At 42.7% G+C, this 20,784-nt stretch overlaps 2 protein-coding genes across 8 annotated transcripts in view; both read left to right on the forward strand.

Annotated features, from left to right (window-relative positions):
- The window catches only part of LOC123747176 (ionotropic receptor 93a), a 71,675-nt gene extending 67,380 nt beyond the window's left edge, over positions 1-4,295 (forward strand). For 2 of the 4 annotated variants that reach the window (XM_069313952.1, XM_069313951.1), the window contains exons 15-19: positions 1-37; positions 1,773-1,953; positions 2,289-2,367; positions 2,581-2,741; positions 2,872-4,121. The exon at positions 1-37 is cut by the window's left edge and continues 184 nt beyond it. In XM_069313952.1, coding sequence (XP_069170053.1) covers positions 1-37; positions 1,773-1,953; positions 2,289-2,367; positions 2,581-2,741; positions 2,872-2,987 — 574 coding nt within the window. In that variant the 3' untranslated portion in view covers positions 2,988-4,121. Of the gene's footprint in view, positions 38-1,772; positions 1,954-2,288; positions 2,368-2,580; positions 2,742-2,871 lie in introns of all 4 variants that reach the window. The other 2 variants (XM_069313953.1, XM_069313954.1) reach the window with 2 other exon arrangements.
- A 10,743-nt stretch (positions 4,296-15,038) lies between these two features.
- Positions 15,039-20,784, forward strand: part of Ir25a (ionotropic receptor 25a) — a 50,146-nt gene continuing 44,400 nt past the window's right edge. For 3 of the 4 annotated variants that reach the window (XM_045729217.2, XM_045729218.2, XM_069313956.1), the window contains exons 1-2: positions 15,039-15,190; positions 15,581-15,981. In XM_045729217.2, the coding sequence (XP_045585173.2) occupies positions 15,867-15,981 (115 nt within the window). In that variant the 5' untranslated portion in view covers positions 15,039-15,190; positions 15,581-15,866. Of the gene's footprint in view, positions 15,191-15,230; positions 15,349-15,580; positions 15,982-20,784 lie in introns of those variants that run through there. The other variant, XM_069313955.1, reaches the window with a different exon arrangement.

Here is a 20,784-nt window from a genome sequence, read left to right on the forward strand (position 1 = left end):
CTACTTCCGCGGCACTGTACTAGAGAACTACTTCCAGGTAAGTTCTCTGATTGACGGGGTTCTGGGAGTTGTTCTACTCCCCACGCCTGGCCCGAGGCCAGGCTTGACTTGTGAGAGTTTGGTCCACCAGGCTGTTGCTTGGAGCAGCCCGCAGGCCCACATATACCTGGTTGATGGGGTTCTGGGAGTTCTTCTACTCCCCAAGCCCGGCCCGAGGCCAGGCTTGACTTGTGAGAGTTTGGTCCACCAGGCTGTTGCTTGGAGACAAAATTCTCAGGGGAATCGACAGGGTGGACAAAGACAAACTCTTCAGCACGGGTGGAACACGAACAAGGGGACACAGGTGGAAACTTAGTACCCAGATGAGCCACAGAGACGTTAGAAAGAATTTTTTCAGCGTCAGAGTAGTTAATAAATGGAATGCATTAGGCAGTGATGTGGTGGAGGCTGACTCCATACACAGTTTCAAGTGTAGATATGATAGAGCCCAATAGGCTCAGGAACCTGTACACCAGTTGATTGACAGTTGAGAGGCGGGACCAAAGATCCAAAGCTCAACCCCCGCAAGCACAACTAGGCGAGTACAATAGCACTATACCCCCCCCCCCCCTCCTCGTAACTAACCACAATAGCATCGTGTCACAGCACCATACCCCCCCCCCCCTCGTAACTCACCACAATAGCATAGTGTCACAGCTCCAAAGCTCAATAAATCATCTGCCTCGGAAGTAATTTCTGCCAAGTTCAGCATTACGATTGGATTCGGCGTCCGATTTATAACATCTCGGTTCAATGAGAGACGTGACGCTGGGGCTGGGATTAATGTGGGTGGAGGCGGCGTGTGTACTCACCTAGTTGTGTTTGCGGGGGTTGAGCTCTGGCTCTTTGGTCCCGCCTCTCAACTGTCAATCAACTGGTGTACAGGTTCCTGAGCCTATTGGGCTCTATCATATCTACACTTGAAACTGTGTATGGAGTCAGCCTCCACCACATTACTGCCTAATGCATTCCATTTGTCAACCACTCTGACACTAAAAAGTTCCTTCTAATATCTCTAGATCTGATTTCTATAACTTGAGAAATGGTTGTAGTGGTGACCATCACAGGGGGCTCCATGGTAGTCATGCATGTTGTGGGCTTATTATTATTATTTTCTACTACAGACGTGGCCAGACATTTACAGTGCTAATCAGCATATATACATTTTCTTCTGTCCTCCATGGACAGGGTGAGAGAGCTGTTCAACATATAGTTCAGGGATTTATTGAACAATCAACCACAGAAGGTGATTGTAGTGCTTTTAAAATGTTAATCTAACCTACAGACATAAATACATAGATACAGAGTTACGTCTGCCCTACATAAAGTGTTCCATGTGTTCTTTACATAGTATCATTAATGTGGATTTACAAAGGTGAAATGTAATTCTGATCAGCTCCACATATACTTTATACACATACATACATATACATACGCATACATATGTGTGCATATATATCCCAGTAACCTTATCTTCAAATCCCTTCCAAGCGCCATAGGGCGGTGAAGGTGCAGTTGGTAAGGCAGTTAAGAGAAGGCGCTAAGTCATTATGCATGTATGGCGCTTGGAAGGGATATGAAGATAAGGTTACTGGGATGGGACGGGGGAAAGGAATGGTGCCCAACCACTTGGACACTTCGACTTGTCTGTTTCTCTCACTCGCCCCCCCTTGCCCCCCACTCTCCCCCTCTGCCCCCTGCCCCCCACCACTACACACAGCGTGTGCCCACAGGACGCGACGGGGAAGTTCGCGCTGGTGGGGAGGTACGCTGAGAAGCATGACGAGGCCAAACAGGCGCAGCTGCTGGACCGGATCCGGACCACGGACCACGCCCTGCTGGGCTGGAAGACCACGCTCCTCTTCCTCATGAGGGACCAGTTCCTCGCCACCAACACCTGCGACTTCTCCCTAGGTGAGAGAGGCAAGGAGGGAGGGGCCAGAGGGGAAGGGGCAGTAGGAGAATACCTTTTCCTGACCACCTTCTGCGTTTAATCTTTCTAAGGCAAATGGGGTGGGTGGGGGACTATGACAAGCCGCCGGCTTTCAGTATTCATCGAGGCCCTTAAGTGTTAGTGGCCCTCGGGTAAAAGTGCTTGCGGGAATTTTTGTTATTGTAATATTTACGTGGTATTTAGTGCTGTATCCCACTACAGTTCTGAGAACTTTTGTTGAATGCTGACATTTTGTGAGCTGTGGCTCCTGGTATTTACCTGTCTCTCTGATCGCTGTTACTTGCTATGTCCACAGGCACAGAGGAGTTCTATGACGAGAACGTGGCCCTGGCGGTCCCACAGGGAAGTCCATTCCTTGACAAGTTTAACGCAGAGTATGTTTACATTATTTGTACCTTGTTAGTTTCAACATCAAATTCCAGAATATAAAATAAAATTGCGCCTGCAGCAAATTTCAGTAGCAATAACTCCTATTTATTGCTAATTTTAACGTATTTGTAATCACACATGGTTTGTCATATCCTGTCGTACAGCATCTTGTCATTTGGACAGATCTGTTCAGGCGCCCACATGCCGTCTTTCCTCAGGCTGAAGCGGATGCAGGTGGGCGGACTGATCCAGAAGTGGAAGATGGACTACTGGCCCAGGAAGGACCGGTGCTCCGTCACGGCTCAGGGCGGCGGCGACGACGCTACCAGGACTGTCTCTCTTGCTGACATGCAGGGATCCTTCGTCCTACTCTTCCTCGGTCAGTTCCTGTGTGTGTGTGTGTGTGTGTGTGTGTGTGTGTGTGTGTAGGGTGGGGTTGTATGAACGTATGTGTGCGTGTGTAGGTGAACGTATGACGATTGACTTGCCTGTGGTGTCCCTCTTGACAGGGTTCCTGCTGGCGGCCATCTTCATCGTGGTAGAGTGCGTTTACAAAGGGTGGAAGGACAAAAGCAAGCCAGGTGCGCACTCCACAGCAACGATGGTCAAACCATTCATGGCCTAAGGATCTGGAGTGCTTGCTTCCCCGCCTCTACTCCCCTTCACGCCTGCCCCACACCGCCGCCATTACCGACACCACCACCATTACCTAATGGAGAGCGCGTGTGACTTGCAGCTCCAATATCACACTGAGCATTATTTACCATTTACCTGTGCCACTCCTCACTATATCAGTGACGACCCAAGTCCAGTCTTCCCACACTATACACCTCTCACCAGCACCATACATATTCCCACGCACGAAACACCCACTCGACCCACTAAGAGACCTGTGTACCCCACGCCACACCCCCACACCCACGCCAGGTGCCATCAGCTAGCTAGACACATCGCATGACGGCTATCACCCACCCGGTGACGCAACTCATCCCAAGACTATAAAGTCTACTTGACTATCAGTAGTATTGTAATGGCATGCGTGTATCACTAATGGCATGCGTGTATCACTAATGGCATGCGTGTATCACTAATGGCATGCGTGTATCACTAATGGCATGCATGTATCACTAATGGCATGCATGTATCACTAATGGCATGCGTGTATCACTAATGGCATGCATGTATCACTAATGGCATGCATGTATCACCAATGTCTTCGTAACTAATCAGTGGAGTCAAGTCTACCATTATGCCAGCAAAGACTGAACTCTAGCGGGAGAGACTTTACATTATATTTTGCCATTTTTTGTCACCACAAAGACTTTATTGTTTCATTATAAAACAAATGTCCATAATATCAGGTAAAGATCCTTGATGTGACCGCAGTACGGCTGGGTATTCTCTCTGGTTCAGTACAATGTTATAACACTAAGCGCATTAAGTTCTATTTAGACACACTGGCTTAGCGTCGTCTAGTGATTATTGCTTAGAGCACTTCATGGATAAATTAGCGACAAGTTAGATGTTGTTTCAGTGGATGTGGTTCATTGTAGGTAGGGGGGGGGGTGTGTCTTTCGCCCTTCGCTAGCACTAATTAGGACTCTTCCTTCGACAGACGCCAAGAATCAATGACAATTGCCTTGGGTGGAGAGAGACCTCCACCGCTCACCGTAGAAGACACACAGCACCACCTGTCACCGTAGTCACACCCTACACCTTCCTCCCCCACGTCCACAGTGCCTCACACCCCAGGCCTGTCTACCACTGTAGTTGACGGTAGTGGAGGCCCCAGCACCCGTGTGTGTGGTAGTGTGGTGAGGGAGCGGACCACCAACACCGGATACGTTCACCTTTTGACCTAAAATTGATCGACTCTGGTGTTTTGGTAACTGTATTTGGGTGCAAGAAGTAATAAATATATGAGACGCTGTGATGATAATGACAGTAATTATGAGCAATTACCTTAATTAAACTGTGATCTGAGCCGAGTAGAAGGTGCGCGCTGGCATGATGCCAAGGCGAGAGCCCACCTGCGGCTGCCTGGGGTCTTTGGAGGGCTGCCTGGGGTCTCTGGAGGGCTGCCTGGGGTCTCTGGAGGGCTGCCTGGGGTCTCTGGAGGGCTGCCTGGGGTCTCTGGAGGGCTGCCTGGGGTCTCTGGAGGGCTGCCTGGGGTCTCTGGAGGGCTGCCTGGGGCGTCTGGGGTCGTCACCTCACAAGATTTCGGCTCTGTAAGGAGGGTAGAAATAGCCTAAGCTATTCTATCCCTTTCAGATGTATTTCTTTCTTGTCTCAATAAACATACTTGAACTTGATTTCGGGTCTACATATTTGTTCGTGTTTCAACGAGCAATTCGATTGTGTAACAAAGCTAGCAATTGAAATACAGACCCTGGACCCGTGTTTCACCTAGTTGTTTTTGCGGGGGTTGAGCTTTGCTCTATCGGCCCGCCTCTCAACTGTTTACTAGCTACTACTTTTTTTCCCCCCACACCACACACACACTCCAGGAAGCAGCCCGTGACAGCTGACTAACTCTCGGGTACCTGTTTACTGCTAGATAACGGGGGCATTCAGGGTGAAAGAAACTTTGCCCATTTGTTTCTGCCTCGTGCGGGAATCGAACCCGCGACACAATTACGAATCCTGCGCGCTATCCACCAGGCTACGAGGCCCCTGCCGTGTGTGTGTGTGTGTGTGCGTGTGCGTGTGCGTGTGTGTGTGTGTGTGTGTCGGGGGGAGGGGGGGGGGGTGTTGTACACTGCTTACATAGCCTTCTCCGGTAGTCAAGAGCGAGGGGAGAAATTCCCACTCCAGATGTCACCCTGTATTCGGCCGTTGGTGTTGACGCATTGTTACTTAAATTGATCAAAGTTTCGTATACCGTAATTGAGTTCATTCACTCCCTGCTACATGGTGGGGGCCCCCCTCAGACCTGGGCCCCTCCCTCTCACATACTGCCTTCTACATGGTGGGGGCCCTCCCTCTCACATACTGCCTTCTACATGGTGTGGGCCCTCCCTCTCACATACTGCCTTCTACATGGTGGGGGCCCTCCCTCTCACATACTGCCTTCTACATGGTGGGGGCCCTCCCTCTCACATACTGCCTTCTACATGGTGGGGGCCCTCCCTCTCACATACTGCCTTCTACATGGTGTGGGCCCTCCCTCTCACATACTGCCTTCTACATGGTGGGGGCCCTCCCTCTCACATACTGCCTTCTACATGGTGGGGGCCCTCCCTCTCACATACTGCCTTCTACATGGTGTGGGCCCTCCCTCTCACATACTGCCTTCTACATGGTGTGGGCCCTCCCTCTCACATACTGCCTTCTACATGGTGTGGCCCCTCCCTCTCACATACTGCCTTCTACATGGTGGGGGCCCTCCCTCTCACATACTGCCTTCTACATGGTGGGGGCCCCTCCCTCTCACATACTGCCTTCTACATGGTGGGGCCCCTCCCTCTCACATACTGCCTTCTACATGGTGTGGGCCCTCCCTCTCACATACTGCCTTCTACATGGTGTGGGCCCTCCCTCTCACATACTGCCTTCTACATGGTGTGGGCCCTCCCTCTCACATACTGCCTTCTACATGGTGGGGGCCCTCCCTCTCACATACTGCCTTCTACATGGTGTGGGCCCTCCCTCTCACATACTGCCTTCTACATGGTGTGGGCCCTCCCTCTCACATACTGCCTTCTACATGGTGGGGGGCCCTCAAACCTGGCCCCTCCGTCACCAGTCACAACATATTCCTTCCTTATCACTTGCCCAACAACAAACTCATCTATCCTTACTGTATGGATAATAATTTTTGTTTATACAAAATGTTTTCCCCCAAGACCTGGGTAGATGGGCGTAGAGCAACCCGTCCTCTTAAAAATAACGTCACTTTTGGCTGGTATGCGCGCTATGGCCAAATTTGGACGTAATTTGAAATGAAATCGACTCACAAAAGTGACGTTCTGTTCCGTTTTCTATTTGAGTCGTCCGGCGTACGCGCAGAGGTTATAAGAGGACACTTTAAATTAACGTTTTTCATAACGTTTTGAAACTTTAAGAATTTCCTGCCCAACTAACCTATCAGAGGACCCTTAATTTACTGTTGATACAAAAAACTCCCAAATTTATTTTCATTTTCAAATTACGTCCAAATTCGGCCATACGGGCAAAAACGGTTATTTTTAAGAGGACAGGTTGAACAGAATTTATCAAAGGATAGATTAATGCCGTCAGAGGTGAGGTTTGGTCGCTGGTATCATCATGGAGACAAAATATTAACATTTAGCTTTAAGTATAATCAAAATAGAGATAAATTTATATTTATATATCACATTAAATATTAATAAACATTATATGATAATATTGTTTTAAGTAATAAATTATATAATAATAATATTCGTACATCGAAATGAAATTAACGTGATGTATGAGGGAGAAAATGAGTAGAAACCGTGAGGAGGATTCGAACCCATGTGCTCTAGGGACTCGGGCAAACACCACTACACCACGACATGGCAAAAAAAAAAAAACTTGCAAACTGGGATTGAACTGAATCCTCTAGGCTTCCTTAAACTTCCACTGAAGCCTAATCAGGGCTTCACACAATACCCCGCATATACTTTGAAACCCCAATTAGGCTCCGGTGGCAGCCCCGGGAACCCTTGAAAATTCAGTTGAATCCCACTTTGTAAGTTTTTTTTATTTTTTGCGCGCGCTGTGTGGTAGTGTAGTGTGTGTCTGGGAGTACCTTGAGCACATGGGTTTGAATCTTCCTCACGGCTCCAACTGATTTTCTCAATAATAATAATAATATTAATAATAATAATAATAATATTTATAATAGATGGTTCAGATATTTTTCACGAAATAAAATAATCTTGATAATTGTATTTTTAATATTTTTGGTCCATATATATGATGCACAACTGACTACCTTGCCAGTATATCTATAACAATCGTATGTTATTATGTTGCACATTATATATAAAAATTATATATTGTGCAACAGATAGGTAGGTAGTGAAGATTTACTATGACTCGATTCTATATTAGTACGATAGTTCCATATGCATTCAAGCATTTTAAATCTATATTTTTTAAATTATTTAAGCAGACAGGAACTCGAAACAAATCGTAATTGGATAGATTATGAAATGTTGGTCAGTTTGCAACATTAGTAATTGCAATTAAACAGTAGACTGACGCGAATTAAATAACTTGACAAAATATACCAGAATTTGCAAAGGCATTTGGCTTTGCATGGCACATTGGAGAGTTGAACGGTTGCAACTTTCACAATGTTAGTGTTACCAGATCAGTGTACAAATATTAGACAGATGGACAACTATTGCCAAGTTGACGAGACCACACACTAGAAGGTGAAGGGACGACGACGTTTCGGTCCGTCCTGGACCATTCTCAAGTTGATTGAGAATGGTCCAGGACGGACCGAAACGTCGTCGTCCCTTCACTTTCTAGTGTGTGGTCTGGAGCCAGATTCAAGAAGCAGTTACGCATGTACTTACGAACGTGTACATCTTTCCTCAATCTTTGACGGCTTTGGTTACATTTATTAAACAGTTTACAAGCATGAAAACTTGCCAATCAACTGTTGTTATTGTTATAAACAGCCTCCTGGTGCTTCGGGGCTCATTACTGTTTAATAATTGGAAACAAAGCCGCCAAAGATTGAGAAAAGATGTACAGGTTCGTAAGTGTTTGCGTAACTGCTTTCGTGAATCTGGCCCCTGGTCAACTTACTTTAGCCACGTTATTGTGACTCATCGCCTGCAACTGTTGCCAAGTCTGTGCTCAAAGCTGTCGTGAGACCAGAGTACAAATGTGATACCAGTTCGGTGAGAAGCCTAACCATTCCTCTCAACACAGTTGCCAGATCAATGTATAATCATTGTAGAAAAGGCTTTTGTTCCCAATTTTGATAAATTTCGTTTCCTTTATCCATGTTTAATGTCCTTATTTGGTTTCCTTTATTCGTATTGTAGTCATTATTTGCTTTAGGCTCTATTTATCTGTTTTGGTATATCTGTCTTTATCCTATTTAGTTTTCCGTACATTTTTATCCTTATCCATGCATCTTGTTCTTACTTGAATTACTAATCTATTTATATTTTCTAATTGCTCTTTATGCCTCCTAGTTACTTTCATTATACTAATTATTCTCTCCTGGACTTTTATCATATACATGTATTTATCCTGGATATTTAGTCTCTAATTTTATTATAGTTCCTATTTACCGTCCCTTCATTGCCTGTCAAAAATTGGCACAGAATCTGGGATTTTCTGTATCATTCTTTTGCGTCTATTGCATTATCTCTGTATAGTACAAGATCAGGGGCCAGATTCACGAAAGCACTTACGCAAGCACTTACGAACGTGTACATCTTTCCTCAATCTTTAACGGCTTTGGTTACATTTATTGAACAATTTACAAGCATGAAAACTTGCCAATCAACTGTTGTTGTTGTTATAAACAGCCTCCTGGTGCTTCGGAGCTCATTAACTGTTTAATAATTGGGAACAAAGCCGCCAAAGATTGAGAAAAGATGTACAGGTTCGTAAGTGCTTTTGTGAATCTGGCCCCAGGCTCTTAGCTCTTATGTGCGATGCTTCTCTGGAGTGTGACACATTCTTAAGTATGTGTCGTGTTGATGTATGATCCTCCATACATGGGTATTATAAGTAAAGTTTAATAGCTTCGTATACTAAAAATTTATGTATTCAGTGTTTACACTGGTTTAATGTACATTATCTACAGTAATTGATTCTTACTGAAATATATCTTTTTTTTCGAACTGGAATACATTACATTATCAACCTGAAATTGATTGTTTCCTGTAGTCTGTCTCTGGTGTAGACTGTCGCTGGTGAAGATTATAATTCCTGTAGTTCTTAACCTACTTTTAGACTGTTAAACTAAGATACAGTATGAGACCTTACATGTAACCTCTGCAACCCGTTCTCGCACTTTATTAGTCAATATTGACTTATTAAATACGTGCATATGTGACATACTAGTTTACCTTGAAAAGCTTCATAGAAAACACCGACCTTGCCTAACCTTCTTAGTATGTTAAGATAAGTATCTTATTGCTTCGTAATTACAATTACTTAACCTATACCTATAATAGGTTAAGTAATAATTGTAATTATGAAGCAATAAGATGCTTATCTTAACATACTAAGAAGGTTAGGTAAGGTCGGTGTTTTCTATGAAGCTTTTCAAGGTAAACTAGTATGTTTAGTATGTCACATATGCACGCATTTAATAAGTCAATATTGACTATACGAAAGTGCGAGAACGGGTTGCTCTCTGAAGCCTGATATAATCTCAAGTTCAAGGAATAGTCTTAATTTTCATAAATAAATGTTAGTTTAGTTTGTATTATATCTGGCATCTACTAGTCTTAACATATCTTGACCTTTCCTGTATACCCTCCCTGAAGTGTATGTGAAACGTGAGTATATCTTTTGAAGTATATTGTTGCCGGAGCATATCTGATACCCTGAGTTGTTGTTCGTATGGCCTGAAGAATGTAAACTCTCATGAGGCATTGTGATCATGCGAGTATGATGCATGAAGTATAATGGTTTAACACGTGTATTGTATATTGTAAGTCCATTGAATATATAATTTATAGGTCTAATGTACCGAAAATGTTAACATTTCAATCTGAAATTGCCGCTGTTAGAACCATTTTCACGTAAGAATCAAAAGTGTTTTGTAAACACGCAAAACTTTGAGGCTGTTGACGCGTGCTTAAAACACGGCTCCACTTCCTTCCACGGACTGTACGGTCTAAAGGACTGTCTGTAGACTAATGGACTGTCTACAGGCAATCGGTTAGACTGTCTACAGACAGATTAACGGACTAACATACTACGTCTCAGAGTATCACGACAAAGTACACTGAATATAGCTCAATAATAGTGACTTAATTAATGTATTTATACAGATGTTGTTCCTAGTAATGTTTTATGCTGTGTAAGGAAAATGTTAGTTTTATTAAACGTTTCAATATTATGTTTGACAATTTATTAATGTCATATACGCAAAAGTGCCGTCTTGCATAGGTTGCTGTGCAGCCTTTTGAAGCATAATTACCTTCCTGTTTTCTTTGTATAATTTTGCTCGTTTTCTTTCTTAATTTAAGCGCAAACTTTTTAAGATTAAATAAACCCTAGTTGTTTGTTATAAACTCAAAAAATATATATTTAGATGATAGTGTAGGCCTATGAGACAATATTATGTCAATATAGTGAATATACATAGAGATGAAGCATTTAGTATAGAAGCATATTAGGTCAGGGGTGATTCACCTCGTATTAAGTTATAATTAATTTGAATGTATTAAAAAAACTGCATTAACTTAAATTTTCAGGCGTTTCTCGATTTTAATAAAGATTTACATATCCTTGTACATATTAATTTATGCATATTTAGTCAACTGAAGCAAGAGTATCAGACTTGTTGTATGTGATCTTAGTCAACTGAAGACTGTTGTATGTGATCTTAGTCAACTGAAGACTGTTGTATGTGATCTTAGTCAACTGAAGACTGTTGTATGTGATCTTAGTCAACTGAAGACTGTTGTATGTGATCTTAGTCAACTGAAGACTGTTGTATGTGATCTTAGTCAACTGAAGACTGTTGTATGTGATCTTAGTCAACTGAAGACTGTTGTATGTGATCTTAGTCAACTGAAGACTGTTGTATGTGATCTTAGTCAACTGAAGACTGTTGTATGTGATCTTAGTCAACTGGAGACTGTTGTATGTGATCTTAGTCAACTGAAGACTGTTGTATGTGATCTTAGTCAACTGAAGACTGTTGTATGTGATCTTGGTCAACTGAAGACTGTTGTATGTGATCTTAGTCAACTGAAGATATCTGTTCATTTATGTACCAGTTTAAGTTACGTGATTTAGATTTCTATAAATATCAGAATAAACTCTAATGTATAATGTTTATGTATACATTGGTAATGTATACATACCAATGTATAAAGATGAAATCTGTGCTCAATACATTTTGACTAAATACCATTATCTTTAATTTTTAAACTACAGTATATATGCAAGTTCAATATTTGTTAATAATCTATAAAATATTCTAGAGTTATTTTGTTCAAATTTAAAGACAAATCTAATATATTAATGCAGTATAAATCGGAAGATATATGAATTGTTTTAAGACTAATTACCCTTCAAGGATTTGTTTTCAGAAAAATATTATTGACCTGGGTTGCTTGTAATCAGGGATAGATATATATATATATATATATATATATATATATATATATATATATATATATATATATATATATATATATATAATATGTCGTACCTAATAGCCAGAACGCACTTCTCAGCCTACTATTCAGGCCCGATTTGCCTAATAAGCCAAGTTTTTATGAATTAATGTTTTTTCGTCTACCTAACCTACCTAACCTAACCTAGCTTTTTTTGGCTACCTAACCTAACCTTACCTATAAATATAGGTTAGGTAGGGTTGGTTAGGTTCGGTCATATATCTACGTTAATTTTAACTCCAATAAAAAAAAAATGACCTCATACATAGAGAAAAGGGTTGCTTTATCATTTCATAAGAAAAAAATTATAGTAAATATATTAATTCAGGAAAACTTGGCTTATTAGGCAAATCGGGCCTTGAATAGTAGGCTGAGAAGTGAGTTCTGGCTACTAGGTACGACATATATATATATATATATATATATATATATATATATATATATATATATATATATATATATATATATATATATATATATATATATATATATATATATATATATATATATATATATATATATATATATACAGCAAAAAAATAAACTAGTTTAATCACCCCAAATCCTGATTTTTATTTTTCTCAATCCACTGGCAGCTGTTGCTGGGTTACAATGTGGTGTCTGGCAACCGCTACTGGCCGGCTGTTGCATACAAAGCTGTATTAACATCGTTTTTATGGAAGGCTGGATAACTTCGTTGTATGGCTGGATAACCTTGCAGTGTGTGGGGCTGGATAACTTCGTTGTATGGCTGGATAACTTCGTTGTATGGCTGGATAACTTCGTTGTATGTATGGCTATATGTATTGTATGTACGTTGTATGTTTTGTGAGACGGTTGTGCGTACGTGGCAATATCCCATTTTCTCTGAGAAGCCATTACTGTATTCCTATTATGATTCTCTCATGATTATTAGATTAGTAATTTTAGTATGTCCTAACATGACCGTTTTGGCTTGGTATGTTAGAGGTTAGTAATTTCGTGTCTGAAGTTCCGACAAGTGGAGTACTTTAAGGATTGGTGCTGGGACCAGTTCTATTTCTAATATACGGAAATTAAATGTTTTAGTCCCCTATATGTCGATGTTCGCGGATGACGCAAAATTAATGAGAAGAGTTGACATGAGGATTGTAGGATCCTCCAAGAGGACTTGAACAAGTAACAGAGAAATGGCTACTGGAGTTCAACACATGTAAAGTTATGGAAATGGGATTAGGTGAGAGGAGACCAAAGGGACAGTACACAACAGAACAAGGGGACATGGATGAAAGCTGAAAACTCAGATGAATCACAATGTGTTAGGAAGTTTTCTTTTAGCGTGAGTAGTGGAAAAATTCAATGAACTTAAGGAGCAGACTGTGGAAGCAAACTATTCATAGTTTTAAAACTAGATATGATAGGGAAATAAGACAGGAGTCATTGCTATAAACAACTGACGGCTAGAAAGGCGGAATCCAAGTCGATACTCGATCCTGCAGGCACAAATAGGCGAGTCCTCACTCTCTCACTCACTCTCTCTCACACACTCACACACGGCTCGTTCCTCTCAATGTTTGCTGATGATGCAAAAATTGTGAGGAGGATTAAGACCGAAGATAGTATGAGGCTACAGGATGACCTTGATAAACTGAAGGAATGGTCCAGCAGATGGTTACTAAAGTGCAACCAAAGTAAATGTAAGGTAATGAAACTAGGCGAAGGAAACAGAAGGCCAGACTCAAATACCGAATGGGAGATGAAATCCTTCATGAAACGGACAGAGAAAGGTCTAGGAATTCATCTCGCCAAACCTGTCACTTGAAGCCCACATTAAAAGAATAACATCTGCGGCGTATGCGAGGCTGAGTAACATCAGAACTGCCTTCATAACCTGTGTAAGGAATCCTTCAGAACCTTGTATACCACAAGTGTAAGACCAATCCTGGAGTATGCAGCCCCAGCATGGAGCCCGTACCTTGTCAAGCACAAGACAAATCTGGAAAAAGTTCAGAGGTATGCCACTAGGCCAGTCCCAGAACTAAGAGGCATGAGTTACGAGGAAAGGCAGTGTGAATTGCACCTTACGTCGCTGAAAGACATAAATGCTCCGAAAGACATAATCACCACCTGCAAAATTCTCAGGGGAATGACAGGGTCGACAAGGATGGATTATTTAACACGGGTGGTACACGCACAAGGGAACACAGGTGGAAGCTGAGTACCCAAATGAGCCATAGAGACATTAGAAAAAACTTGTTCAGTATCAGAGTAGTTAGTAAATAGAATGCAGTAGGAAGGGATATGGTGGAGGCAGACTCCATACACAGTTTCAAATGTAGATATGATAGAGCCTAGTAGGCTCAGGAACCTGTACACCTGTTGATTGACGGTTGAGAGGCGGGACCAAAGAGCCGAATCACAACTAGGTAAGTACAACTAGGTAAGTACAACTAGGTGAGTACACACAAAACAAGGCCACGGTTCTTGACATTTATAATCAACCTTTTCCGGATTACATATTTTATATTTCGTTTATTGATCCAGTTTCGCTAGAACATCCGGAACACGCGACCTTGTCCCTGTGCTTGTCCTGGACCCCTGTCAAGTCCTGGACCCTTGACAAGTCTAGGATATCAAGTCCTGGACCCTTGACAAGTCTAGGATATCAAGTCCTGGACCCTTGACAAGTCTAGGATATCAAGTCCTGGATCCCTGTCAAGTCCTGGACCCTTGACAAGTCCTAAACCCTTGACAAGTCCAGGATATCAAGTCCTGGACCCTTATCAAGTCGCTATAGACAGTGTTTGTTGCTGGACAGGGCATCAAGTATCTGTCTTGAGATAACACTTAACTGTTTGAATGCTACTTAATGTTTGAATGTGATTCAGCAATTATATTTACACTCCTTCAAATGTTTGCATGTACAGACTCACGTGTTTGTAGTTAAGACTAATTCAAAAAGATAATTTAAGCCCAGCAAGAGTTACGAGAATATTCATTACAATTATGTCGTTCTACCCTCGTGGAAACTTTGTAAGAGAGTGAAGGTGTTGCGACCTTGGATTGAACACTAGTTTTTAATGTGTAAATGGTAGCTGACTCAAGAGTCCGTCAGCTGTGGTCATCATGTCTTGAGTGAACTACTTGACGCATGTTCCTTAATTGAAAAGCATTCACGGTTCCCTATACACGCATTAGATATACATGTTGGATTATACAATCAACCCCGAATCATATTTGTAAAGAAACATCATAGCCTCTGATTTTAAATTGATGTATAGAAACGACATTACACACAAAATTCCTGATGTGTCGGGGCGACATCTGATTGGTTGGCAGTTTCAAAAGGGGAGGAGCTTAAGTGAATGGAGTGCGGTGATTGGTGGAGGAAGAGCTGCCCGTCCCCGACCCTGCGCATCCCGACGGCTCACTGACTGGTCCTGGCCCGGGCTTCAGCTCAGTCATCGCCTGGAAAAGAGCAAGAAAGCAGTGTTCGCCGCTTGTTCCTTGGCAGGTGAGTTTTGTTTATATTATTATTGCAATTTGTAGGTTACATTTTATTCTGTAAAGTGGCGTCATTGTGTAGTGTTTCGTGCGACCTTGCTGGCGAAGAGTTTTGGGAAGGTTTAGGTTTTTATCATGGAAAAATATCGATAAGGATATTGGCTATTGGTCAGTTTCAGAATCTCGCAGTGCATATAACATGTTGATTTGCAATATGTATGTTCAAATAAGTTTGATAGAGCACGTAGGACAATAATAGTGTTTATATCGTAATTTATAATTCATTTCTCACTTGCGTTTATGGTTATTGTTGCCTAATAATTTTAGATTTATGAATCAAAAACTAAGATTACACAGGGGGTGACGGAGCCCCGCTAATCACACATTTGTGCTTTTCTAGATCATTGTGGAGACCAGCTGAGGATCTTGCCCTCTCTCCCCCCCTCTAGTGGCAGCTACTGTGACGTCTGTGGTGCGAAGATATTGTAGGGCAAGTTGAAGATACGAGGGAAGCAATATAGTGTGGGAGTGAACTCAGTCACGCAAGAAACTAAAAGTATATCAAGCCAAGAGTCTGAAGAGTTGATACTTGTGAGTGGAGGTCACACTGGCCTGGGGGAGGTGGTCACGGGCTGGTCCCAGAGACGTTTGATGTCAGGTGACCAGCCACACTGACGCGTGCCACGATGTCACAGCAAGATAACTTATATACGACGATGACGAGGCCCGGCGCAGCTCTGCGACTCTCCCTAATGCTGCTGCTGCTCCCTGGGACCCTCGCTCAGCAGAAGGTCAACATCAGTGAGTACACTTAACCAGTACTATCTTGTTCGCTGGTAATGACCAGTTGCTGATCTGTGGCTCCAGGTACACCCTCATGGAACAGTAACATGCTAAACGGGACTACAGATGCTACGAGGTGGTGAAACTGGACCTTTATCGTGACGAGAGCAGCGCTCTTTTGCACGTTTCCTGACGTATCTTTACCGGGTGCTAAGTCCTTGGGGGGGGGGGGGGGTTACGGACAGCCCAATATCAACACATGCTTCTGGTATGACGGTATTGAGTTATTGCTAGTACCGGTGTTGGGTATTATTAGTACTGTAACACTGTATTAACAGGGAAAGAGGGGGGGGGGGGAGGGGCGTCATAATACCTTACTTGCCCTCAGTCTACGTAAATTGCTCGTTAGCTTGAATGGGTTTGCAGATCGATAACTGAAGGTCATCTTTAGCTGTGTCAAGGATAACAGGTTTGGTTGAGAGACCCAAGTGAGAGGCAGTGAGGTGGGGGGGGGCAACGCTCGGCCTATCAGTGGTAGAAGACTGGCACTTGACCACACTAGTTCAATGTGCAAGGCTGTTGTTACACCTTCATGGGATTTTATTTTGATGCAACACGCTGTGTTATGCGCTTCTGTTAGTCAATACACAAGCATATACATAGCCTATGCATGAATGTTACCAAGCATATACATAGCCTATGCATGAATGTTACCGCCTGAATGTGTTTACATAGTCTAAGTGTGTGTTCAATGGGGAAAGAGAAGGGGGAATAGTTATACTTGACAGAGATGTGCTACAGCTCCCAAAGTCCCCACTTTTCTTTAGTTTTAGTTTTTCCACTTCAGTTGTGGTGTAAAGTTTGCAAGCGTACAGAGTCATCATATCTACATTTGAAGCTGGTTATGAAGCCTCCTTCCACTACATCAGTTCTTAATGCTTTTCACGTGTTTGCTTTTTTTGATACGTTTTGTATCAAAAATTTACTTTACGATAGGAGATAAGATAGGTTGATACTTTTTGATCTGTATTCCCCAATTAATCGTGTACCATCCATGGTAAATGGTCTCTCCTCATGTGTTCGCCCTATTCCACTGATAAGTCTGTGTGTAGTGATCATGTCTGAGTCTTTTCCACAACCAGGTTTAATTTACTTTCTCTTCATTCTTCATACCTCTTGGCTTCGGAGCTTGTCTGGAACTTGCCTTTGAATCGTCTCAAGTTTCCTTTTTGCTTGAGATAAGGACTTCATGCTGGTGCTGCATATTACTGAATTGGTCTGACATTGGTATACAAATACCCTGACACTGTTCAGTCTCCTCAAGGTAGTGTGTGTGTTTGCCAACCTTGCACATGTAAGGCGAGAGGCTCGGTGTTACACTGTGCTTTACCTGTTCAGTGTAGTTTACTTCCCCATTTGGTATCTTGGACACCAGCTTTGTTCTTGTCGTCTAGCTTTATTGGTGGACATTTGGTTTAGTTAAACTCAATTAGCCACCTCTTGGACCATTCCTTTTTATCAAAGAAAGTTACTGTGGTTCTGACGCAACCTGTCCTCTTAAAAATAACGTCGCTTTTGGCCATTTGCCCGTATGGCCGAAATTGGACGTAATTTGAAAATGAAAAAATGAAAATAAATTTGGGATTTTTTTTTTCAACAGTAAGTTAAGGGTCCTCTGATAGGTTAGGTGGGCAGGAAAGTCTAATAAAGTTTCAAAACGTTATGAAAAACGTGAATTGAAAGTTTCTTCTAGCGTGTCCGAGTAGGCCGGACGACTTAAACGGAACAGCACGTCACTTTTTGTGAGTCGATTTCATTTCAAATAACGTTCAAATTTGGCCATAGTGCGCATACGAGCCAAAAGTGACGTTATTTTTAAGAGGACGGGTTGTTGACCCATGTGGGGCCCCACTGGTGCCAGTCTGGCGTTGCTGAGGTATTCCCTCATCCATGTTAACACTCGCTCACAACTGGTATTACATCTTTTCTACCAGTCTACTTTATAACGGTTACAAAAGTCTGACAGACTTAGTGTAATCTGTGTCGCCCGGTTATACTTGTTAGTTGCCCTGCCGTCTTTAGATTATATGTGGATTAGTTTTTTTTAAGACCTTTTTCTACAAGTGTTCAACTAGCCTCGTGTGACCTTTTTGCAAGAGCCACACGCAAGGGGGCACTTCCCTAGAGTTTAGTGCCTCTTGACTTTTATTTAATAGCAATTCATTAGATGTCTTACGACACGAGTAGTTCTCGTTTCCATTGACTTGTCTTCAAATCATAGTAAGTGGTCAGTACACTAGTTTCTTTCCTTAGTTGTCCACTGTAAGGTCATAACTGGCGCTCCCGCCAATTCCTTGCCAAGCTCAAGCTCTTAAGTCTAAACGTTCGCCAATGCTGCTAGATTCGACGCCTTTTCTGTTCGTAATAACATGACGGTCAGCTGTTGTGACCCCCCGTTGTATAGTTCCTCACGGACTTTGTTGTCCTCGGCGAACGAGCGAGTCCTCGCCTGTCTGAAACCAGAACGATTATTAACTAACTCTGTAGTGTATGAGTGATTATTAATTATGTAGTGTATGAGAAGGGTCATTAACTGGCGGTGTCGTCCCTGTACTCCAGCAATAAGTAATACACGTACATAGTCACACTGTTTTTGTAAATATCATCAATAAATGTGTAGATACATAAGCATATAATGGTTACCTAAACGTAACCGACAAATAAAAGAAAATTTTACAACTCTTTGACATTCTTCAACAGTTATTGTGCCGTATTTTTCTCAATTGTTGAAAAGCGTTTTAAATGTACAAAAACTAACTAAGCTTTTAGTTTAGCTGCCGCAGAACTAAAGGAAACAGTTTGCAGGCGATGAGTCACAATAACGTGGCTGAAGTATGTTGACCAGACCACACACTAGAAGGTGAAGGGACGACGACGTTTCGGTCCGTCCTGGACCATTCTCAAGTCGATTGTAACACACTAGAAGGTGAAGGGACGACGACGTTTCGGTCCGTCCTGGACCATTCTCAAGTCGATTGTAACACACTAGAAGGTGAAGGGACGACGACGTTTCGGTCCGTCCTGGACCATTCTCAAGTCGATTGTAACACACTAGAAGGTGAAGGGACGACGACGTTTCGGTCCGTCCTGGACCATTCTCAAGTCGATTGTAACACACTAGAAGGTGAAGGGACGACGTTGTTTCGGTCCGTCCTGGACCATTCTCAAGTCAATTGTAACACACTAGAAGGTGAAGGGACGACGACGTTTCGGTCCGTCCTGGACCATTCTCAAGTCGAGTTTGGAGTTATCTTGGAATTTTTTGTTAAAGGTTACTAATAAGGCCTCAACAGGTAGTGAATTGTTAGATGACTCGGATTGCATTTGACCCATCAACATGGCGAGTTGTGGCAGCCTATCCTAAGGTTTCCTAACGTCCAGGAAACGGTTAATTTAAAGTGGTCTCCTAACCTACCTGAGGACCCAAAACAGAAAACGGGACAGTACGTCACTTTCGTGAGGTGCTTCTATTTTCTAGTACAATTTTTGGCCTTGTGTAATGCGTTCGATCGAAATGGGACGTTGTTTGTAGAACAGGTTGGGCCGAGGAGCAGTTGTGCCCCTAAATTTGGGATTTTTGTTTCAACAACAGTAAGTTAAGGGTCCTCTGATAGGTTAGGTGGGCAGGAAATTCTCAGTTTGAAAACGGTATGAAAAACGTTAATGGAAAGTTGCCTCTTCTAAGCTTGCCGAGTAAGCCGGACGCCTCAAACAGAAAACGGAACAGTACGTCACTTTTGTGAGTCGATTTCATTTCAAATTAGGTCCAAATATGGCCATAGTGCGCATACCAGCGGAAAGTGACGTTATTTTTAAGAGGACGGGTTGGTGCCCCAGTATGTACGCTGTAGGACGCCTTCCTGATTCAATCGAGGATCTTTATGACGTATTAGAACGTTGTTACAACTTGCTGTATTGGTTGTTACAATTGTTTGGTGTTAAAACTCGTTTCAACGTTGTAGCAACGTCGTAGTGTGTTCGGCCGGAGAGTGCTGGCGCCAAGGTATAAAGTTCAGTACTATGTTGGTCCCCGAGCTTAATGGTGGCGATGTCTTCGGCTCAGGGCAGGATCAGCCTCTCTCCAACGGTGTGAGTTCTTCCCAGGTGAGCAGTTGTTAGTGAAACTCCACACGGAGCGTGGATGACCTTGTTTAATGTTTCCTGGCTGATCCAGTCATGGATGGTTCTTGGTCGGTGCTTGAAGCGGTCCACATCTTGCCCTCGCAACTGTTGTTCACACCCCTGCATGTCACTATAGTAAGCTTGAGATCCCTGCAGCTAAACGATAGTTTTGCACGAATGGCGTAAGTATTTAAATTAAATTTTTAATGATTACTGTGAATCTGAACGTAATATATTTATTAACGTGGCTTTATCTGCTAAGTCTGTCTGACGCACACATAACGTACGGGACGTCTTAAACGTAGAATAATATTTATTGCGAAAATCATTAGTTTAATCTGGAGATTCGAACCAGCGTTCTGGGTCACCACAGGGGTTGCTCTGGAAAGGTTCGTGTAGTGAGGTATCACACCATTGTGATTTTCTAGTGTTATTTTTGTTGACAACCATTTTAGCATATTGGTACGCGGGTACAGTTGTGTTTACGCTGGGTGCGTGAACCCCAGGGCAGCGTCCTCATAAACAAAAGCCTAAGTCCATTCCATGCACCCGCCAACCCCCTTACCCCTGTTTATGAATGAAAAACGGTTTACACACGACTCCCAACTGATGACGTCCGAACACTTCCGGAACTTGTGC

The sequence above is a fragment of the Procambarus clarkii genome, chromosome 77, assembly GCF_040958095.1.
Source record: "Procambarus clarkii isolate CNS0578487 chromosome 77, FALCON_Pclarkii_2.0, whole genome shotgun sequence".
NCBI lineage: Eukaryota > Metazoa > Arthropoda > Malacostraca > Decapoda > Cambaridae > Procambarus > Procambarus clarkii.